The 24,256-nt window shown below is 42.5% G+C and overlaps 1 protein-coding gene across 1 annotated transcript; it reads right to left on the bottom strand.

The window, feature by feature from the left end:
* Positions 1 to 2,824: 2,824 nt before the first annotated feature.
* SSR3 (signal sequence receptor subunit 3) lies at positions 2,825 to 6,030 on the bottom strand. Its single transcript, XM_080622970.1, has 5 exons — positions 5,831 to 6,030; positions 5,134 to 5,260; positions 4,663 to 4,761; positions 3,565 to 3,696; positions 2,825 to 3,356 (listed from the first exon to the last, which is right to left on the bottom strand). Exons 1-5 carry the CDS (start codon positions 5,967 to 5,969, stop codon positions 3,290 to 3,292), a joined length of 564 nt encoding a protein of 187 aa, XP_080479096.1. The 5' UTR covers positions 5,970 to 6,030; the 3' UTR covers positions 2,825 to 3,289.
* Positions 6,031 to 24,256: the final 18,226 nt, after the last annotated feature.

Genomic DNA, 24,256 nt, shown 5'->3' with positions numbered 1-24,256 from the left:
CCCAAATGCGCATGTCAGGTTAATGAAAACAATGTCTGCAAAATTCTAATTCTACATGAACCTTAAACTAAGAAAGCCATGATAAAATATTGGGTTTTGCATCTATAGACGTCTGCCTCTACTTCTGCCTGCTTGTAGACAGAGCTATTGCAAATTTCAATATTTATGAGCTTTTATGGATATAGATACTTATAAATATATGTAATATACAGCTGCTGAAAAATGCCAGAAAATAATCAGGTACATATTCTGGTGGAAGGCTATATTTGCTTTAACTTGTTCTGGAATCGGGCGTAAGTAAATGCATAACATTTTTAAGTCACATTTTAAACAGGTATTTTTTTGTGAGCATTTCATCCCTCTACAGGAGTTGAAAGCAAGCATTTATATTTTAATTTGCACATCTTAAGAATCACGTCATCTTTTACCATGAGTTTGCTTTGTAAAATGCATTGATGATTTCAGTAAGTATTTCTCACTTGTATTGAACTGTGTACTTTGGGTGCATACTTCCTTGGGGTTACAGTTATGTACAGTATTTGTAGAACCCTTGTACTTTAGTCCCCTGAACTCCAAGGTATCTGCAGAGTGTGTGCAGTGTTCAGGTGGGCCATGTGAACAGATACTAATACTTGAGTTGTCTTCCCGTGTATTTAATCCAATGAGCTATGGTATGTGTAAATGAACTTGGCTGCTGTGTATCCAGAAATGCAGTCCGACTTTGACTTCTGCTTGGACACAATAAAAACATTTTCTGCATCTAATTGTATACTTAGAGACCTCTTACTAATACTGAGACTGATTTTGAAACAGCAGTGGTTTATATTGAAAATGGATACATATCATTCCACAGGGAAGTGATGATCTTCAGCTGTACCCACACCAGCCGGGCAAGGAACAATGACCTCAGGCCAGACGAGTGGGTACAGCTGGGGAGTGAAAGGCTGGGCTGGATGCACACCTTGGAGAAGGTACTTATAGAAGTTAAGTCTCATACGGCAGGTATCAGTTCCATATAACATTTTGGCCTGAAACAAGCACAATGTGAGCACCCTCCCAACAGCTCTGAAGCCCACTGTGATTCAGTCACCAGCCTCTCCAAAATTAAACTGGCTGAGGTGGAGGCTGCCACTGAAGCTTTTATCATGTCCCGGGTATGACTTAGTTTCACTGCCCTGAGCCATATCCCCTAATGTTGCAGTATTAGCTGTGATAATTAACTATTTAAGTATTTTTAAATTTGCTTCATGGGCAGCATAAAGGCTTTTACCATTATACAGTAAACAGCTTAATTTTTCATTTCATAATTATTTTGCCAGTAGTAGACTAGCTCCTTTTCTTCCTTCTCAAGGTAGCATTTAATGTTCTCTCTTCCTCTTCTCAGATACATGGGAATCCAACAACGTATTAAAAATACTAATTCCAAACTTTTTATTTTTTTAATTGAAAAGGAGATGCCATTGTCCCTTACTTAGAGCAAAAGCTTAAGTCATCTTGCCCAAGGCTCTGAGGGCTATAGGATGCCAAGCAGCAGCCTGCCTTTAGGCTAACATTCAGCATTATACTGAAGAAACTGGGTGCAGCTGGCTGCGGTGACTGCAAGAAGAAAAAGCCATCACTAGCATCCCCCCCAAAAAAACCAAAAGCAAACAAAAATCCATGTAACCAAAAAAACCCAAAACTTTTCTGTGAAGTCCACAGAAAAGACCAGGCTTGCTGTAGAAAACAACCCACCCAACCCATGCACCTGCTTTTGTTTCAGGCTGTCAATGCTGAAATTTGTTTTATATATATATTTTTTATACAGATATTTATATATATATAAATACTTAAGACTAAAATACATATAATTTATACCCTTTATGATAAGCGTTTATTATCCTTTATAATATGTGAAGATCCACGTATTTTCAGAGAAAACAGTCCAGTTCATTTGAAGTGTTAAATGACCAGCCAGAAAAGTAATTTAAATGGCATCTCTAACTTACAACAAAACCACTGGAATTTTCATGATGTGAACACATGAATAGTACTATCTTTACTGGGAAGCAAAGTAAAAGCAGGGGATAGTTAAGATTGAAGACCCCCCATCCAGCCCTGCCATCTAAAGGATGCCGAGGAGTACTAGAATAGTCAGCAGGTACTGCATCTTCTGGCAACAGTTTTGTGAGACTGTCCTGGTTGCTTTTGTCAGAAATAGTGACATTAGAAACCCACCATACTGTAAGGCAAGCCAGATACGCTGTCTCTCTCCTGCACTTCAAAATCTTCATTTTACCGTATTTCATGTAAGTACAAATCTTATTGAAGTAAAGATTAGCAAAGTAATTATTAACATTAAATCTGATTATAAGCTTGCTTTCTTCCCTGTTTAGGATTCCAAGTCTTTAATGGCAGTATCTGTAATTTCTAAAATAGAATTCTATTAATAGTAGTAGAGTTTAGCATTTAACTTACAGCTGCTTCACTGATAGCATGAAAAAAAGGAACAGGATTGTCTGACAAACCCATTGTAAAAAGCCAACTAAAGCATTTTTGTTAAGCTGTGCCAGGAAAACTGGCAGACTTTTCAATTTCTTTACTATTTAAAAGCTAAAAAAACCCAAACAAAAACAACACTTCAAAACATTTTTCTAGGAGGTTTAGGGTTTGTTCTGACTCCAAGTTACTCAAAAATGAGGAGTATTTCCAAAGAATGCAGTACATATGCTAACTTGTAGAAGCCTCCTCCCTTCTGGAAGCAGAAGGAGCTGACAAACCTACATACACTGCTTGCCCGTGGAAATACTAATTTAAAAAAAAAAAAAAAAGGAAATACAAAGAATTAAATGACAAAAAAAGCCTTTATTAAAACTTTTCCAGTTACAGTGATAAATGGTGGATTGTCACTTTTTATGATCAGTGAGCTTGGCTCTTACACCACTCACCAAGCTTACAGGGAATTGTGTTACAGGTTTGAAGTACAACTGTTTGTGCTGCTGTGTAGCAGCCTGCTACAGTGTACTTTAACACTATAGTATCTTCACACCTATGCAGTGCTTCAGAAAACTTCATTGTCGTAACTGCTTGCACACCACTTCCTTTCATTGCTAAGTAAAAAGAAATTATTAATTTGGTTATTGAATAATACCATGTAAAGATACCAAGAGTAAATACAGTTAAATCATTTTGGATTCAAACCCTCCCCCCCATGCTCTCAAGCAGTCACACTATTAGAAAAATGTATCCTTAAACTTTTGTATGGCAGTTGAACCCTCTCACAGAAATAAATTGCTGTAGTTTTTTTTGACTACTTGGATCCTGTAGAGAGCAGAGCAATCAGTCCAGATGAAGCGCTTATAGAAAGAATATAGTTTCTGTAGGGAAAAGGTTAAGGATATATATACTGATAGCTATACCACCTCTTTAATACAGAAGATTTAGAAGCTTTACAAAACACAAGGAATTGAAATGAACTGCACGTATCAAGAGAGCAATCTCACAACTCACATCACAAATATAGCTGATAATGACAACACATAGGAGTAGGACTACAGTTGTTTCAAGTGTGGTAATAAAGGATACACAGTAGGGTTGAAGTTCTTCAGCACAAAAAATGAAGCAATGATGACCAAGACCAGAAAGAGAGTATTGTTGTAAAAAATAGAAAAAGTTGTTGCTTCATAGTCTGCAACTTCATTTTTCTTCCACAGAATTCTAGGAAGAAGTAGAGACATTATTTCAGACATTTAAATCAATGCATATCCTGGCACACCCACCATTATGAAGTAATTAACACCCAGAGGATTGTAAACCACATACTGTTGCTTTTGTCATAGCCAGCTTCTTGAAGACAGAGCACAGCAAGAACTATCAGTCAAGTCATTAGACAAAACCCTGCTTATAGCATGCGCTTGTACACTCAAATGACTTACGCTTGTTTTCCTACTAGGGACATCAAAATTAGCCCTTCATAAATAACATTTCTTGTGAGCCTGAATCTGTTAAGATGTTACCAGCGTGCCTGGCAATGAGTAGGGAAGATAAGGTTTTTTGCTCCAAGGACCTGATTAGCTTATTACCTCACATCTTGTACAGTCTTAACGGGCATTTATGCTAATACCAAGTGCTTCCTGATGCACTCATCAGGCATGTGTGTGGATTTCCATTGGTATGAGCCATTCAACTGGAAATCCACACACCAACACATGCCAACCATGACAGTAACAAATACAACTAGTGATTAGTGGTGCAATCTAGCAGTATATGGAAACGCTGGAGTCTGAAGGAACTTGCATGCCAGTCTTGTGGCATCACACCAGCCTGTCCTCAAGGAAAGGAGCTTTTCTTATTTCTGAAGACAATGGTGATGCTTACTCTTCAGAGAGTTATCATAAGGCATGTACAATAAGGTGTTTTGCTTTGCAGCTCAAGGACTGAGAGGTTGCCCTACAGGGCCTTAATGGTAAACATTTCAATGTGTGAGACCTTACACTGATAACTCACCTCGAAAAGGCTTTACAGATGAATAAAGAGCTGACAGTACAGCTTCTACTTATCAGAATATAGAAAAAAAGACCATGGCCCAATACCTCTCATTGCCTTAAAGATGGTAGGCAGTATTACAACAAGGGAGAGGAACAAACAGGATTACTCTTGTTTGTTCAGAACAAAGAGGATTACCTTTCATCCTTCTCCTTACGAGACATCTTCCTATTGTCTGCCTCAGACAGCTTGCGAGTAACTTCTTTGGAAACGGCATCTTCTCTTTTCTGTGCCACTCTGTAAGGAACATGATTTATGTTAAAGTTGAAAAAAAGAAAACCAAACCCCAACCAACAAAAATCCCAATAAAACAACTCTGGGATTACAGGAAGTTGTATTTACAGTGAAGAATAAAACTCAGCCAAGACACTGATCAGTTTTTCCTGAGAAGGAAAGTAGCTTTGCTTTTCATTGTACTCTTAACTGACAAGAACAGTCTATTTCATATTATGAGAAAGATTACAGAAACCAACTAGGAGAGACTTTTGTGTACAATAGTTTCTGGAGTAACATTTCAGACATTCTAATTCATAAAAGAAAATGTTGCGAATGCTGATTTTGTTAAATTAGTTAACAGTAAGTTCTACTTCAAATAGCCACCAAACTTACTTGTGTTTGAGAACAAACTTGACGTTCTTGTATGCAAAAGCTACTAGATAAGTACTGATGAGGGTCATTACACTATACAGGACTGCAGACTGAACAAGATCCATATGCCATATCCTCCAATAAAGCCCTTAAAAGCCAGAAAAAAAGACATTTTGAGTGATTTCCCTCTCCAAGACAAATGCCACAGGAGTTCTACACAGGTTACTAAGCTCTAATTCAGTACTAATTTTGCAAAATCACCCGGGGGGCTTTCAAACTGCATTAGAAATACTTTGGAACAAAGAAGTCTGCTTGCTTGTGGCTGGAAGGGGCCTTATGAGACCACATCACACGCAGCTGAGAAGCAGCCCAGCACAGCCAGACTGACACGTCAGTGTTCGCCCGGTAGCTCATCTATCTTAACCCACCACAGAGCCATCACCCTGCCCACTGTTCCAAACAGCACCAGCTTCCAAACTGGATCTAACACAGCACAGAGACAACCAAGATAATCCCAACTGAGGCCGGCCCAAAGCGGCGAGTCCCAGCAGCCCATGGACCCCAGACCGCAGCCGCCAGCGGGCCGGGAACCCGAGGCAGGCTGCGAGGAGGCCCTACTCCCCCCTCCAGTCCTGCAGCTCCCCGTCCGGGCCTGCCGCTCGCCCCTTCCCAGGGCTTGCCGCCCCCTAACCCGCGTCAGCGCAACGCCACCACTCACAGATGGGGATGGCGGACACGATGAAGGCATTGCCGAAGAAGAGCGCGGAGGACTTGGCGGAGAGGTTACGGCTGAAGTCCTGCAGGAGCAGGTCCTCCTCGGACTGTTGCCGTCCGCCGGGGCCACCCTTGGGAGCCATGGTGGGGAGCTGGACCGAGACAGTCAGCGCTCCGCGACTGCGTCCGGGTCAGGCCGCCAGCGGGGCGGGGGCGGGTCTCTCCCAGAGCACTTCCGGGGCTGGGAAGATTCCGCCTCTCTTGGAAGGCTGTTAAGACCGTTATGACTTACTCGCCTGCTCGTTGCGGGTGCGGCATTGTCCCAACCCCGGCAACCGCGATGCGGCGCTACGGAGTCTGTCTGCTCCCCGCGGTGAGGCTGCCCCGGGATGACGGCCGGCGCCGCGGCACGGCAAGTGGGAGGCCGCCGGCCTGTGGGAGCGCGAGTCCTGACGGTTGAGGCAAGTGAGTACTAGGGGGACGCCGGAGGACGTGCTCCCTCCGTGGCTGCAGCTGAAGCTGTAGCGGTTTGCCTCGGGGAAGGCGCGAAAGCCCCGCCGGGAATCGGCTCGTCCCCCGTTTCTCCTTATTATCCGTAAAAAACCCAACTTCACCTCCCACAGAGTTGGTGCCGTTGTTGGCGTGTGTTTATCTGGTTCTTTTCCAACACATTCAAGTCTAGTCGTACTTCTGCAAAGCATTTCTTTGTCATTTTAACTCCTTGAAATGTTCCCTAATCTCCTTCACACACACCAGTCTGGGAAGCCACAAAAGGGGCTCTGTTTCAAACGGTCCATCTACAGTCAGTGATAAAAGCCTGTGGGAGCCCAGAGAAATCTCGGGGATTAACAGCAGCGTCTTGCTTGAAAGTGTGAAGGGCCGGCCGATGTGATACATTTTTTGGGATGTGGCTCTGATGGTCTGAAGTGACTGTAGCACTCCTTATCTCCTGCAGCAGCGCTTTTTCCTTAATGTTTGGAACGTTTGTGAGGCAGCTTTATTTAGCAGTGTGTATCTTTTTAAAATTTAATGAAAGGAATTCTTCCACTTATTTCCCCCCAGTTGCTAATCTTTGCTTGCAGGAAAAGATATGAAGTGCGCACAACGAGGGAATGCTAGCTGGAAATGAAGTTAAATTTATATAACGAAAAATCATAATTCATCCTGATGGAGTTCTATAAAACACATGTAGTATGACTCTGCCTTTTAACTGCTTAACAAATTTCCAAGGCCAAACTGGGAGTGGATTTTCAGGATTCAAAGTGAACTGAGTGTTATGTGCTAGCAGAATGGTATTGCTAATGTATTATCTACAGATAACTATGGGAGGTAACCTTTTGCTGGCAAGACCTTCCTTCTTGGCTTGGAAATGCCTCTTCATTCCCAAGCTGGGTTAGCGGCACATTAGCTGATCAGATGAACTGCAGAAGTTCTAAGTATCACAGAAACATCTGCCTGTGCCCAGCAGATGCGTGTGTGTGCTTTGCTGGATTTGCAAGTGTCCCTTACTTTCACTGATTCATTTTTTATGAGTATCTGTTATGTGAAACACATGAATACCTCTTCCCTCTCATGTCTCTCTTCCTTACTCCCTGCATCTCTGGGTTATAGTAACCTGTTCTGAAATGGCTTCAGCAGTTCCTGGCTTCCACTGGTGGGGAATGCTCTCTGTCCGTTAGATGGCATTCTGAAATCTGTGCTGAGGATCATGCTCCAGAAAGAGTGGAAACCAGTGTTGGTTTCTTTATAAAACACATTAAAACTAAACGCATGGTAGGTAGTATCACTGCTCAACATTACCAATCATATGAGTTGTTTTATTAAAGAACATTGTTAAGAGTCATATAAAGTAGTTGGAAACTGGGGGAAAGATTGTTTCAAGATTCAGATGTAATCACTGACTCTGTTCTTGCACAGGTTTATTCCTTCCGCTCATCTGGGTGAATTTGTTTTCTGTTGTGGAATGTAATGAAGTCTAACTTTCTGTTCTTGGTTTGGGTTTATGTGGGAAGGATGCTGTTGTTTTGGAACAAAATCTGCCTGGTGACCGTCTGCCTCTCCATTAAGATGAAGTATGACATTGTTTTAGGCAGTGGAATGATGAAAGATTTTATTTAAAAAAACAAATGGATACTTTGTTTTTTTTGAAAATCCTGGCACTGGCAAACTCCGTCTTTAAGCAGAACTCTGCATACAACAATCCTGTCACTGGAGCTTCGCACTCACTCTATGTATGCTCTAGTGGCTTCCATAACAGTAAATTGGACAACCAGTTTCTGCCAGAATAATACAAGTTTTTGCTTCAGTGCCTAAATTTGCATTGTCCTGTCTGAATGCTCATTCAGAAACTGCTGGGAACATAAGGCATCAAAATTAGAGGAACAACAGCTCAATGACCCAAAAGCAAAAGTTCTACTAATAGAAATAGTAATGCCATTATCTTTGTAACTTACGAAGTACGTTCCTTAACAATTTTTTTTTTCTAAAACACAGAAACAGTACTAAATATTCTGTAAACATATGGATTATCTTACTGCTCTCACTTTTTCTCTAAATCTCTAAGCTGGACCAAATCTTAAAATAAGGGCAGTGACATTTCACAGCAGGATTTGTTTTGTCTGTTTTATTGTTGCCACTTATCAGTGTGAAGTATAGACTCCAAAATATGTTTGCATTGGATTGGAAGGTGGACTCTCCTAGGCAGGTGATTAAATAAGTCTGCTCTTTAGAAGAATTTTGTTTGTCATTTTTCATGCCAGTATAAGCCTTAATGTCCCAGCATCTAAGAATGGTTTTCATAAATATGGCTATCTTACAAAAAAAACAAGACAGCCCCCCTAGTGAGTCCATAACTTATTACTAGGGTTTTTTCTCAGTTGGTTAATTTATGCCATCTCTTCCTCTAGGTGTTGAAATCCTAAAAGAATCCCTAATGTGCAGAAGGGGAAGTTCCTGCAAGACGCCCAGACAGGGGGCAACCTCAGGTGGGTCAAGAACACAACAAGAAAGCTGTTGTGGTGGCTCTTCCCATTACCAGAACAGTGCTAGTAATAGGTGCCCTACGGTAGATGAGCTATGAGCCTTTATAGCTGTGTCATGGTTTAAGCCAGTTGGCGAGTCAGCCACGCAGTTTCTACTCCCCCCCCCGGAGGGATGGGGAGGAGAATCAAAAGAATGTAACTCCCACAGGTTGAGATAAAAACAGTCCAGTAACTAAGATATAACACAAATCACTACTGCTACCACCAATAATAACAATGATAAGAGAAATAACAAGGGAAGAGAATACGATACCGCCTGCCGAAAACGAGTCCGACTGAGCAGCGCGTGCCCTTCCGGGTAACTCCCAGTTACATCCCCGGGCATGACGTGCTGTGGTATGGAATACCTCTTTGGCTAGTTTGGGTCAGGTGTCCTGTCCCTGCTTCCTCCTGGCTTCCCCTCCTCCCTGGCAGAGCATGAGACTCACAAAGTCCTTGGTTAGAGTAAACATTCTGACCAGCAACTAAAAACATTGGTTTTATCAGTACTATCCCCGGGCTGAAAGTCAAAAACACAGTGCTGCACCAGCTACTATGAAGGAGAAAAACTGACTGCTGCTGCTGAACCCAGGACAGTATCCACCCCTTAGTCCATACCATTCACGTCATGCTCAGATCCCACATTTTCAGTATACCCTCACTCTCATCTCAGTGCACTGTTATCTTAGTGCATGGACCAGTCCCTATAAGGCTGCTGAGTCCATTCAGTCCATGATGTCGGGCTCCATCTCTTGGAACAGTCTTTCAGGGCAGGAGAGGCTGTGTGCAGTGTTAGATCGTTGCCTGCTGATGCTGATCGTTCCTTTACTGCAAAACTTGTCTGGTTCTGTCAAAGTTCATTCTCTGTTGGGATGACGGTTGGAGGGAAGTCAGGGCCAGTCGCTGGTGCCCTGCAGATTCTAGTTGATGGGCTACAAAAGTATTACATAGCAGGCAACAGCATACAATTGAGTTCATTGGCTGTTTTCCCCTAAAATCAAATCCCCTTGAGGTATACATCAGACTTCCCCATCTTCCCGCATTACCCACCAAGTATATCCGGGTCCCTGAGGCAAAGCAATCTCACGAGTGGGTTTGCCTTTACCTGAAGCAGGAATAACCCAGACTGTCTTCCCCAGCAAATTCTTCATGTGCACCACAGGAACTTTGTCCCCCTCTACAATTGTAAAAGTTCTGACTGGGCTGGGCCAGCCCTGTTGGCAGATCCTCTGGTGTTGACCAACCAGGTGGCCTTTGGTAAGTGTGTATCCCAATGCTTGAAAGTTCCCCTACCCATTGCTCTCAGTGTAGTTTTTAACAGCCCATTGTACCGTTCGATTTTCCCGGAGGCTGGTGCATGGTAGGGGATGTGATATACCCACTCAATGCCATGCTCTTTGGCCCAAGTGTCTGTAAGGTTATTCTGGAAATGAGTCCCATTGTCCGACTCAGTTCTCTCTAGAGTGCCATGTCGCCACAAAATCTGTTTCTCAAGGCCCAGGATAGTGTTCCGGGCAGTGGCATGGGGCACAGCATATGTTTCCAGCCATCCGGTGGTTGCTTCCACCATGGTAAGCACATGGCGCTTGCCTTGGCGGATTGGTGGGAGTGTGATATAATCAATCTGCCAGGCCTCCCCATATCTATATTTCAGCCATCATCCTCCATACCAAAGAGGCTTTAACCATTTAGCTTGTTTAATTGCAGCACATGTTTCACACTCATGAATAACCTGGGCAATAGTGTCCATTGTTAAGTCCACCCCTTGATCACGGGCCCATCTATATGTTGCATCTCTGCCCTGATGGCCTGAAGTGTCATGAGCCCACTGGGCCAAAAATAATTCACCTTTATGTTGCCAATCTAAGTCCATCTGAGCCACTTCAATCTTAGCAGCTTTATCCACTTGTTGGTTGTTCTGGTGTTCCTCAGTGGCCTGACTCTTGGGTACATGGGTGTCTACATGGCGTACCTTCACCACCGGGTTCTGCACCCGGGCAGCGATATCTTGCCACAGTGCAGCAGCCCAGATGGGTTTACCTCTGCGTTGCCAGTTGCTCTGCTTCCATTGCTGCAACCACCCCCACAGGGCATTTGCCACCATCCATGAGTCAGTATAGAGATAAAGTACTGGCCACTTTTCTCATTCAGCAATGTCTAAGGCCAGCTGGATGGTTTTCACCTCGGCAAACTGACTCAATTCACCCTCTCCTTCAGCAGTTTCTGCAACTTGTCGTTGAGGACTCCATACGGCTGCCTTCCATCTCCGATGCTTTCCCACAATACGGCAGGACCCATCAGTAAACAAGGCATACTGCTTTTCACTTTCTGATAGTTTATTATATGGTGGGGCCTCTTCAGCACGCATCACCTCCTCCTCTGGTGACATTCCAAAATCTTTGCCCTCTGGCCAGTCCGTGATGACTTCTAGAATGCCTGGACGACTGGGATTTCCTATTTGAGCTCACTGTGTTATTAGTGCAGCCCATTTACTCCATGTCGCATCGGCTGCATGATGTGTAGAGAAGACCCTGCCTTTGAACATCCAGCCCAGCATGGGCAACCAGGGTGCCAGGAGGAGCTGTGCTTCAGCGCCAGTCACCTCCGAAGCAGCTCGAACCCCTTCATGGGCTGCCAGTATCTCTTTCTCAGTTGGGGTATAGCTGCCCTCAGATCCTTTGTATCCCCGACTCCAAAAGCTGAGGGGTCGACCTCGAGTCTCCCCTGGAGCTTTCTTCCAGAGGCTCCAGGTAGGACCATTCTCCCCAGCTGCGGTGTACAGTACATTTTTTACATCTGGCCCAGTCTGGACTGGTCCGAGGGCTACTGCATGAACTATCTCACGTTTAATTTGCTCAAAGGCTTGTTGTGGCTCAGGGCCCCATTTAAAATCATTCTTCTTCTGGGTCACATGATAGAGAGGGCTTACAATCAAACTGTAATTTGGAATGTGCATTCTCCAGAACCCCACAGCACCCAAGAAAGCTTGTGTTTCTTTCTTATTAGTTGGTGGAGACATTGCTGTTATCTTGTTGATCACATCTGTGGGGATCTGGCGACGTCCATCTTGCCATTTTATTCCCCAAAATTGAATCTCCTGTGCAGGTCCCTTGACCCTACTCCGTTTTATGGCAAAACCAGCTTTCAGCAGGATTTGGATTATTTCCCTCCCTTTCTCAAAGACTTCTTCCGCTGTATCGCCCCACATAATAATGTCATCAATGTACTGCAGGTGTTCTGGAGCTTGCCCCTGTTCCAGTGCATTCTGGATCAGTCCATGGCAGATGGTAGGGCTGTGTTTCCACCCCTGGGGCAGTCAGTTCCAAGTGAACTGGACACCCCTCCAAGTAGAAGCAAACTGTGGCCTGCACTCTGCTGCCAAAGGAACTGAGAAGAATGCATTGACGATATCAATCATGGCATACCACTTGGCTGCCTTTGACTCTAATTCATACTGAAGTTCTAGCATGTCCGGTACAGCAGCACTCAATGGTGGTGTGACTTCATTCAGGCCACGATAGTCTACTGTTAGTCTCCACTCTCCGTTAGACTTTCGCACTGGCCATATGGGGCTATTAAAGGGTGAGCGGGTCCTGCTGATCACCCCCTGACTCTCCAGACTACGGATCAGCTTATGGATGGGAATCAGGGAGTCTCGGTTGGTGCGATACTGCCGCCGGTGCACTGTTGGGGTCGCGACTGGCACTTGTTCTTCGACCTTCAGCAACCCCACAACGGAAGGATCCTCTGAGAGACCAGGCAAGGTGGACAGCTGCTCAATTTCCTCAGTCTCCAAAGCAGCAATACCAAAAGCCCATCGGTACCCTTTTGGGTCTTTGAAGTACCCTCTCCTGAGGTAGACTATGCTGAGGATGCATGGAGCCTCTGGACCAGTCACAATGGGGTGCTTTTGCCATTCCCTCCCAGTCAGGCTGATCTCATCCTCCAGTACAGTCAACTCTTGGGATCCTGCTGTCAGTCTAGAGATATAGATGGGTTCCACCCCTTGACAGCTTGACGGCATCAGGGTACACTGTGCACCGGTATCTACTAGAACCTTATACTTCTGTGGGACTGATGTGCCAGGCCATCTGACCCACACAGTCCAGTAAATCCGATTGTCCCCTACCTCCACCTGGCTGGAGGCAGGGCCCCTCTAATAGTCATCACAACATTGGACACTTAAGTCTTGTTGAAAGGGATTATTCTTTGTTATCACAGGAGCTGGAGTAAAATCAGCTCTTCCGCTCCGTCTGGGAACCTGCTCACCAGAGACTGAAGCCGCAGCTCTCATGGGACGATCAGCCTTGACCCTTGTTCCTATTTTCAATTCACGCACCCGTTCCTCCAAAGCTGAAGTAGGTTTTCCATCCCACTTCATCATGTCTTCTCCATGATCCTGTAGGTAACACCATAGGGTGGCCCGTGGCGTATACCTTCTATATTTTCTCTCTCAAACAATAGCCTTTTGTTAACAGCTGAGACCTGTGTTGGTACACAGGAGGAGCTGGATAAATCAGATAGATCGTCCCTCAATTGTTTGACATCCTGGGACAGTTTTTCCACAGCTGAGATGATGGAAGGGGTGAGATTGTCTTCGAACTCTCGGAGTTTATGAATCATTTAATCCACTGTTAGTGGTACTATGTCATTCCAGGTTACTGTTGCCAATGAATGGGCATATGATGACGGTGCATTCCGTGTAAGTTTTCGCCACATGATTCATGTACATTCAACTTCATCTGGGTCTACGGGTATATCCCCGTTATTCGGCTTGATGTGATAGATCATCTCTGTGATGGCTGATTCCCTCAGAGACTGGATGCCTTTGTCTAAAGTAGTCCACTTGGCCAAACGACTCATAACATCGTCCTTGTATGGAAACCTTTCTTTCACAGCTGCCAAGAGCCGCCTCCAAAGACTGAGGGACTTTTTCTCTCTTGCAATTGCTTTGTCAATTCCCCCTTCTCTAGCAAGTGATCCCAGCTGCTTGGCTTCTGTGACCATCGGCCCCATTGTCCCAGCATCGAAGCAACCAGGTGATGATGTGCTCCCCTGGTTGACGGGTAAAATCTTTTCACATATTCCGTAGCTTGGTTGAGGTCCGAGGTCGAGAAGTCACCTCTTCTTCTTCGTCATGTGATGATGACTCCTGATCAGATGCTGGCCTGGGTGGTGAATACATTGTTTCTTCATCTTGCCTCACCCTTCTTGCCTCTTTTTTGCTTTTTCTCTTGTTTGGTGGTGAAATTCCAAAGCACTGGTGGGGCCCACTGACCTAGATACTTGCCCATACTGTCCCACACACTCTGCCACTCATGGCTGTCCAGCCTTGGGGAAAATCTCTCAGCTCCCTATATTGTCATCTAACCCCAGACAAGACCCAAACCTGACTCTGCTTAACTCTTGTGATCAGACATAATGGTTGTGGACAAAACACACTCTGTATGCGTGCCAACACGGTGATCCCCGTCACGATCAGCAATCAGGTCTCAACAGTATTAAAAGGCCATTCAAAAACTTCGAAACTCTCAAACGATGCTGTAAACGGTCTGGGGGGGGGCACTGGGAGGGTAAGAGAATGTCTCCTTCACATGGAATGGAATACCTCTTTGGCTAGTTTGGGTCAGGTGTCCTGTCCCTGCTTCCTCCCGGCTTCTCCTCCTCCCTGGCAGAGCATGAGACTCACAAAGTCCTTGGTCAGGGTAAACATTCTGACCAGCAACTGAAAACATCGGCTTTATCAGTATTATTCCCAGGCCGAAAGTCAAAAACACAGCGCTGCACCAGCTACTAAGAAGGAGAAAAAGTGACTGCTGCTGCTGAACCCAGGACAAGCTGTAGTAGCAAAAGCAATACCATGATACAGAGTTGTTCTGACCAGATGATGGTTCCTTTTCTCGTGTGTGTCTCCAGTGGGTCAGTGTGGGAATATCTGGGATGAAACTGGTGTCTGGACTGTGTGTGGGGTGGGAGGAGTTGGCTGTTTTGGCAGTGGATGCCTGAGGTTGTGTAGCTGTACTCATGTAGCCAGTAGTCTTGAGCATCTTGGTTATTATTGGTCATTGGTTAGCAATCTTCTGAACATCTGTTTATTTCTCCCTCTCCCTCTTTTTATTGACATGTTCCATCAAATTACTATATTACAGAATCTTGTGTAGCAGTTCTTTCAAGCTACATTTGCTGCATTTCTTCACATTGCATAGTGACCTTTCTGTCAGACTCTGTTCAGGCTTGGCTAGCTATGCCTACCTAAACGCTTGGGAACTCACCCACAGGAATTGTTCCTGCAAGTAAGGCTTCTCCACTGCATTGAAAATTCTGTATCACTTTGAGCTGTAGTTCTTTCTTGGCATAGCTCTGCTATAAAGATTACAGGCGCTTGCAGTGTGATGGTTTATACAGTCCTTCTAATCTAGTTCAAAGACTCCTGATAATTGTTATTGAGCTTGCAAAACATGTGGAAAAGCTCTCTTGACATCAATACATTATGTGTGAACAGAACAAGCAGGATCATTTTTGCTGTCACCCAGAGTTAATATTAGGATGTTCCAGTATTTCTTATGGCTAAGTGAATTGTTCAGTTGTTAGTTAGCTGACATCTTGTTTAACAAAAGAATTCTTAAAAACTCTCAGACAGAAATGTGTCTTTTTCAGGGTAGTGATCACTATCACATTCCAACAGTAATAGTTGTTTGTTGTTATCAAGAAGAAATACTGACTGGCAAGAATACTGAGTCCCACATAAAATAATATTTGTGATTAAAATACATGTCACCGCAGTAGTGATTATAGCTGATCTCTGTGTTGTACAGTTTGTTTGTAAAAGTAACATAGAACATAGTGTGCTGTGTGAAATTACTTCTGTGACAAAACGAATGTTCTCAACATGGACTTCGACACACCCTCTCTGTACTTTGCTTTTATAACATTAGTTTGTCAGAGTAAATCTTCAGTTACACTTAACATACACATGGTATTTTAAAATTGTTTATTTCAGATGGTTATACAAAGTAAAGCAGCAGTAAGTTCAGCTGTCTTTCAGAACAGTCTCATTTCTCTGGTGTTGTCTCCCATGCTTGCATATGTTTTTTTCAGTAGTGCCAGTAATGTATACTCCGTTGTACTTGGGGGTGTGTATGTTCTCCTCTTTTTAAGTTAATCTGGAAAAAATATTGTGCCTTTGACCTCATGTTAATGTTTACCCTGAATGTGATGTTTTACTGTAGAGATGAAGCATCTGTGCAGTCTCTTGCATCTTTTTCAGTTCATCATCTACATGCCATAGTACTGTATGCATTTTAATTTAAATCATACAACAGCCAGAGGAATGATCCCATTCATATGAAAATACCTTTTTATTTTCCATATGCAACTACATTGTAAACCTACATCTAAAGCTAAAAATTGACTTGGCTGACCCTTGCAGCCATTAATTTTGCTGCTTACTTACCAACCATTGTGGTTTTGTTTGCTTCTCTGAAAGGGCTTTTTTTAAGGACAAAACAATATCATTTACTTTTGGTATCCATTTCACTGTGAAGTTCCCTGGGGTGATCACCTCCTTTTGCCCTTATTTAATTGTTCTAGCTGAACCATTTCATTTCACGTAAGTGGAAGACCTCCATCTACTTCATTGTTTTAACTTAAGTAATTCACTGAAATTGAGAACACTTCCTAGTAGTGTTCTAAGTACTAGTACTTCCTAGTACTGTTCTAATACAGACTAAACCAGTTGTGACTAAGACTTAACACTGAAGCTGTCTATTGCAATTCTCTGCAGAAATTGTGTGCTCTCCTCATTCTCACTATAAGAAATCTGGACAGATTTTCTTCTGTATTTCCTCTAACATCTCTCCCTTCCCCCTCCCCACCTTGTTAGTTAGGAGGGAAACCCACAGCTTTGAGAACTGCTAGGTTTTTACATTCAGATCTAAATCTAAATTCAGACTAACTTTCTTAATGGCATTTGTTCTACAGTCAGTGGACTAAACTATGTCCAGGAATTAAATGAGAGCAGAGCAAAAGCTTCACTATAGTTGAGACTGAAAACCCCCCTTTGCTCAAAATTGAACTCTTCTGATATTCTGAAATCCCTGTGTTTGCTTGGATGTATTGAAATTTATCATGTGGTAAGGGATTAGTGTGCTGAGTTGTGGATCAACAGATTGGGGATTACTGAAATACAAAAGAAAAACCTTTGAATAAACACGCGTGACACTCAAACTGAGCAGCTCTCGCTATCTTTGTATGAACTAGTTGGATGAGAAGCTTTCCAATGCTTCTGTGTACTATGCTTTTTTTTTTTTTTTTTTTTTTTTTTTTTAAAGCATTCTGTGGTGTCTGAGGTTTAAAAGTGGAGGCACAATCTGGCTGTATCCTTTTTCAGCCAAACCAGGTCCTTGATGTGATTTAGAATGTAGCCCTCAAAAGAGCACAGCTGTCACAGCTGGAGGGGCAGTCTGGGGCTGGTAAGGAATGGCACTGGCTTAATACAAATTTGCTTCCAGATGCTGTTTTGAGAGGATAGCTTTCTTATCTGGGTGTGGGTTTGCAAAGAATCTATGACTCTGTAAGGGGAAGAGAATGTCTGAGTTGCCGTTGTGGTTTAAGCCCAGCCAGTAACTCAGCATCATGCAGCCGTTCCCCTTCCCCCTCCGGGTGGGATGGGGAGATCTGGAAGAATGTAAACCCTATGGGTTGAGATAAGAACAGTCCAGTAACTAAAGTATAATATAAAACTACTACTACTAATGATAAGGGAAATAACAAGGGGAGAGAATACAAAACTAAAAGGGGAAAAGGAAAAAAGAATAAACACAAGTGATGCACAATACAATTGCTTACCACCTGCTCACCCAGCCCTACCTGAGCAGTGATCTTCCCTTCCAGGTAACTCCCCCCAGTTTATATACTGGCCATGATGTGCTGTGGTATGGAATACCCCTTTGGCTAGTTTGGGTCAGGTGTCCTGTCTCTGCTTCCTCCTGGCTTCTTTTGCCCCTCCTTACTGGAGAGCATGAGAGACTGAAAAGTCTGAGTTAGAGTAAGCGCTATTTAGCAACAACTAATACACCAGTGTGTTGTCAGCATTGTTCTCGGACTAAAGCCGAAACACAGCACTGTATCGCATCAGCTATTAGGAAGGAGAAAAATAACTGTTACAGTTGAAACCAGGACAGTTGCCCTTCTGTGCGTTAGGAAATGGGACGATGTTGCAATAGTTGTTGAGGTGGACAAAGTAGAGTACATTATCCAGTGCTGTGGCTTCATAAGCAGTTGTCTTTTACCTTCTGAGGATGCTGCACTGAAATAATGGATTGCTATGCTCACCTTTAATTTCTAAAAGCTGGAAGTTTCTGGATTTCTGTGACACTTTCTATAGCTGAAGGGAGCTCAGTGTAGCATATGTGATCTATTTTTGGTGTTTTGAAATGGTCTCATCTGCTTCAGTTTCCTCCTGTGGCATTTTTAACATTTTGGTTGGTAAGTTCTTCTGCATGTAGACCAAATTAATAAAATACTGTCTATTAATAGAATAGAATCTCAGGGGGCTGCCTTGCTGAGCATTTATCCCAGAAAGAGCATGGAATGGACCACACTTTTGAAAAGCAATATCAAATGCAATATTTGAAAAATAGCTAAACTCTACAAGTAAGAGTAAACCTAATATTCAAGATCTGGGGCATCTGTTTCTCAAACATTGAGGTCTGGTTTCCATGCTTTGAGATCTTCAGGCATATCTTGCAGGTAATATAAAGAAAAGCTTCTAAAAGCAGGAAATAAAGAATTATGGTAGTCTATTTCATCATTTTGCGTATCACTTTTTATCCTGGTCAAACCCAAAATGCTTTGTGTCCTGTGGCGGTTTGTGCAGACTGGCACTGCACATATATGCCAGATGTGATCCAAGGGTGGCAGACAAGCAATTTCTTGTGGGGAGGCCACTGGAGAACTCTGTCACCTGCTCAGGAGAACACTTCTACACATGCAGCTCTGGGTGTGCCATCTAATATGGAGGTGCTATATGCTTGCGTTTTATAATGTAGTGGAGAAATACAGGGTGAAAGTAAGGGAGCTGTGTCATTAATGCTGCTGCACTAGGAGAGGCTGAGGAAGTTGAATGAATAAGCCTTTACTATAAGCAGATCTATGTGTTTTGTGTGTGTGGAAGACAATTGGCAGGATGGCAAAATGAGCTAAGGGTGTGACTTGAGATGGTTGGAGTACTCGTGTAGGGCGAAGGTTTGTTGCTGGTTACACAGCAAAGTCTGGAACCATCTATTTAGTTGCTGCCTGTGATTATGTATTTAGGCAAAAAGGATGCCAGGCAATCAAACAGTTGTTTAAATGTGGGATAGTCAGCCTATTTCTTTAATAGCATGAAGACTGTATGCAGTTCACGTGTAGTTCCCACACCAGGAATACATAAGGTGATCCGCAGTGGGATTATGCCGGTCTAGTCCTGCAGTCTGAATCCCTGTTAGTGGGAGCAAGTCAGCCAGATGGGATTTCTGAGTCTGAAATGTGTCATGCAAGCACCCACCCACTACTGCTGCATACTTTAGCAATGTAGGAGGATCTCATGGTGGTTGATGTCAGTTTACACCTGTGAGTTAGCTCTGGGGTTTCCCATTCCTGCACCCTTGAGTTCAGCAAACATCTTCTGGATCTTAGCCATAGGAAAATTTTAGCCTGTAATGTGTAGTCAGAAGAGTTGGCCATCCCTGTGCTGATGGTTCCTAAAATGCTAGTATCTAAAGTAAGAAGGATGAACTAGAAACTGAAGTATCATGTGAAGAATGTTTGGATGAGTGAATGAAAAGGGGATATTTCTGACTACTTCATCTTCTGAACGACTATTTGTAACTGTATGTAACATGGACTAACCATCGCAAACATCTGAACTCATCATGATAATGCTCATTTCACTCCAATGGTCTAAACAGAATGAAGTATATGGAAATCATATCCAGCCAGTTTTAGACTTCAGGTAATGGCTGAGCCCAGCTATAGTGAATAAAATGGAGATATGAAATCTGATTAATACTAATACTGAGGATTCTGTAGGAGTCAGGGTAGCAGTGAGCGTAGCAGTGCTACCACTGAGAACGGCATGACTTCTTGGCTGGGACAGAAAGCTCTCACAGGATAATCTGTTGCAAGAAAGCAAGGTCCAGGTAAGTGTGCTGTGCAGCAGCAGCTTGTGGATTCTGGAAGTCTGGTGTGGAGCTAGACATAATGAATAGGACAGGCACTAGGCTAATGACAGGGCTTAAACCATGACAGCCAGCCACTCAGGTGTCTGCAGTGGTCTAGTTCTTCTCCAAGTTGGGTCTATTGAGCATAATGTAAAGCTCATGTGAAAGCAGTTCAAAACTTCTGTGGCACAGCTGTACGGAGCTGCCCTTTGCAGCAGTATAGCTACATGCCTGTGGTGAGCTTGAGTGTGGTGCTAATTTGAGATGGCTCTGGATAGAATTATTCAGGTTCGTTAATATCAATCTATTGATATAGATTGGAGATTAATCTACCCACAGAAAACAGAATTAGTTTTGTATTTTCTAGCTAGCCAATCGTTGCTAGACTCAATCTGGACCTACATGTCAGAGGAAATTCTTCCAAGTCATGTTTTTTTCTAAATTTGAAAACCCTTAAGAAGTGTAAAAGAAAAAAATCTTCACAAGCGGAATTAATATAGCAAGGCAGTATGCTGTACCCTTCTGGAATCCTGATTTCAGCAACCCACAGATTCCTGAACTCTAGAAAAAAAGCATTTATAGTGTACTCCCACACAATAATTCTTCCATAAAGAAATAATCATTCCAAAGCATATTCTTATTGTAGAACATAGAGCAGAAGCATCTCTCCTGCTCATAGTCACTTAAGGCTGTTTCAGACAAAGAACATCTGCTGAATATAGCTATCATTTTGCTGTTTTCTGCGTGATGCTGTCTAACACTGTGGTTTTATTTATGTGATCTGCAGACTGTATCCATCCAGCTGCTCACAGTATCCACAGCAGGGAGGCTTTGGGAGTCAACACTAAGACAAACTGTATGCCATCCCATAGTGAAGGAAGACATACAGGATCACTAAAGTAATGTGCGTCTCTCTTCTTATTGGTTACTTATATATGCGTTAGGCAAAATGAAGGACTAGCCCCATTTTCTTCCAGATGGGTTTGTATTATTACTCAGGGTTAGAAGTGTGTTGCTATAGCTGAGCTGGAACTATGCCTAGCCCACTGGATGCACATGGTATGTTTGTGAATATTTTCCATTATTATTGCTGTTTTCAGAAAGCACAATTAAGTTTGAGGATCTGAACATTATTTCTGGAGCTTCAGATTTTTGTTCTTCATCTCCTGAATCTTAGGAAAAAAGAAAAAAAAGTTTTGTTGAATTTGGTGTTAATTTCTTCCATTCATTTTATTTTTAACCTAGTATGTGAATTTTCCTCCTCACTGTGTGAATCATGCAGAGCTTGGGAGAAAGGGCAGTCAAATTTATAATACAGCTCCCTTTTATATTGTAATAATTGACCTTTTCAAGAGATGTCTACAGAGATCTTCATTCACACCTTCAACTTTTCAAGGGTGTTACAGGCCTTTTTAGAATTGGTGTTTCACTGGGTAACTAAAGCTCTAATTAAGTTTTGCTAAAGTGAGCAGCTCTTAGCTGTTTTTTCAGCTGTAAAATGCTGCTGCCTTCAAGGCATACCTTTATAATCTGTTGGGATTTTTGGTTTAAGAGTGGACATTATTTGCATATAGAATAGTATACTACCTGTCTGTTAGATAGAACTGTTAATTTTAGAACTGTTTAAATTTGAATTGCTCAACATTGCATTCTAAAGGAACATTGCCTTCCTATTCATTAAAATGGGAGTCAGCCTAAAGGAGAAGGAACAAAGCACTGTCATCCATACATCACTACCTACCATGGGGCAGGATCACATGTGCCAGAATCATCAGTGGTTTAGAATTAACCTTCGAAAAAAATCTTAAAAGTTACATGGTATTATATGAACCAGTTTGTATTTCTCATATTACAAAGGTTGCATGGAAATGCTGCCTTGGCCTTATCTAAGTATCCATGGCTTGTACAGATTTAAGAGACTTCCACAAGAGGGTGCACCCGTTCAACAAAATCCCATATAAATCAAATAAGTGTGTCACACACACACACACACATACAGTATGCTAGAGATTGGAAGGGACCTCAAAAGATCATCTAGTCCAATCCCCCTGCCGGAGCAGGAACACCTAGATGAGGTTACACAGGAATGTCTTCACTGTGGGCATTATTTTCTATCAGTCATTTTACGTATTAACTCATGGATCTAAATCAGCTTCAAAATGGGATGGATGCTTTAATCTGTTGAATGTCCCAGAGCATCTCACCAGTCTGTAACAGATACATGAATAGATAAATGATAATTTCTGGGTAAGCGAGTCAGTTAAGTTTACTTTTGAACAAGAGGCACTGTGTCCAGAAGTCCCGCTCATATGGATGAAAAGCTGTCTTCAGACTCCAGTCACAAAATGGTACTTAAACGAGGGGTTTTAGTGTACTGAAATGTTACCTGTCTCTAACTTCGCCTAATGCCCTGCAAATGCATCTTAAGAATGAAGTTTAAGAATGGATTTTGTTGAGTCAGTTTTGAAGCATCGTTAGCTTTTCCCTCAGACTGGTACAACACTGGGTAGTACAACTGCAGAAGGAAGCTCCATGTATAAAGATGACATCTTGAGAGACTGCTGACTTGAGTGTGACTGATAAAAGTTTTCTCTGTTTTGATTTTGTGATAAAATTATTTCCTGTTTCATAAGATAGATGGGAACTCTTAGTAAACACTTCATCTTAAGTTGTATAATGTTACTGTGCTGATATGCTAAAAGCATTGAAGTGTTATTCTGCATGTGTAGGCCAAAGTTCTAGGTCCATTTCCCTAAGACTGCAGCCCTGTAATAGTAAGATACCTCTGCAGAAATGATTAACGAATTTTCCAGGAGAAGGGTCTGCTTTTTGCATGATGCATTCTCTGTCCAAATACATGAATCATAAATCACCTACAGAGATAAGATTATCTGATAGTCAGCAAAATAACTGGAAGTATGGTGCTATTCAGATGTGTCATATATGTGCTTTTTTCTTAGAAATGCTGTTCTTGTCAAACTTTCAAGTATCTTAAGTAAGATAAGTAAGAAACAGAATGGTCTGCTTTTAAAGCTTATAATTACTAGTACAAGATATTCAAACTAGATGAATTTGAGACCAAGGAAATTACTAAATTTTTGTTACTGCTAGCTGCAAATGTAAAAGTTGGGTCTGCATTCAAAAGGTTTCATTTACTAATATTGATGGACTGAAACTACTGTAGCTTTGATACTTTTAAGCAGTGTAAAACAGAAGAATATAAGATATTACTAAAAAGTCACTGCCACACAGTGAATATGTCATTTATCTAGCAAGATTTCTGTTTTAAAGACTGCAACCCCCTTCTATTTACACCAGTCTAGATTATCATGTTTAAGCAGATGATGGTTGTTTTGGGGTGTTTTTTTGTTTTTTCTTTAACTTGCTTGTGGATAGTACAATAAGAATAATCTGTGTTTATATTTTTTCTTATAAACAGTGTGGGTTTGGGTCATTGCTACCCTCCAAAGAGCCAAATGCATCTACCAGTCAGATATGCAATACTGCTTAGTTATCGAAGACTCCTGGCTATATTTGATAGCAGTAGGGCACAAGGAGGAACAGTAATTCCTGTAGTTACTGTAGATCATACTGCTGTAAATATAATGGCATTTGCAGAAGCAATTCTTTATTCTGACAGTGTGTGGAAGTCAGACACAGATACACAATGCAGACAGATGCCCCTTCTGTGCCCCCCACCAAAGGAGTTCCAGTTTCTTCTCTAGGCTATGGCATCAAGTGTTTATCACTCCCCAGAGGTCTTCTTCCTGAGCTGAAGCTGTATGCACCAGCCTGGCCAAAGTTCAGTCAACGTTGAGCATTTCCAGTGGAGGGAAACATTAATGAATAGCAAGCTTCACGTCAGCTTGTTTGGACCTTGAAATTTTTGACTTCCGGATGGTCAGGACAGACCAAGAGAGATGTACCCCACTAGGTGTCACTCCAGCAAAGGCCACCCGAGTACAGGTGTTGCATAAACCTTTGCTGCCCTGATCTCTCCTCATCAGTGAAAACTAGCTTGCATTTTTTTACCTTTATATAAACACAGCAAGTGCTTTTTCACTAAAAAAAAAAAAAAAAAGTAAGCCTTAGTATTAAGAGGGAGGATAGAAATGCACAGAAAATAAAAATTATAAGTATTTAGTTATGCAACTTGTGAGAGAAAAAAATAGGTTGATATATATTATGAAAAATGGACTATTGCAAAAG

Source organism: Psittacula echo (assembly GCF_963264785.1).
Source record: "Psittacula echo genome assembly, chromosome: 7".
Lineage (NCBI taxonomy): Eukaryota > Metazoa > Chordata > Aves > Psittaciformes > Psittacidae > Psittacula > Psittacula echo.
This window is presented reverse-complemented; position numbering and strand designations above follow the sequence as displayed.

What these genes read in the sequence shown, in the direction of transcription:
- SSR3 (XM_080622970.1), bottom strand. Translation starts at nt 5,969, where the DNA reads ATGGCTCCCAAGGGTGGCCCCGGCGGACGGCAACAGTCCGAGGAGGAC. An exon ending in AAGTTTGTTCTCAAACACAA is followed by an intron (nt 4,762 to 5,133) that starts GTAAGTTTGGTG and finishes TGTTCCTTACAG; the next exon opens with AGTGGCACAGAAAAGAGAAG. An exon ending in CGTAAGGAGAAGGATGAAAG is followed by an intron (nt 3,697 to 4,662) that starts GTAATCCTCTTT and finishes ACTTCTTCCTAG; the next exon opens with AATTCTGTGGAAGAAAAATG.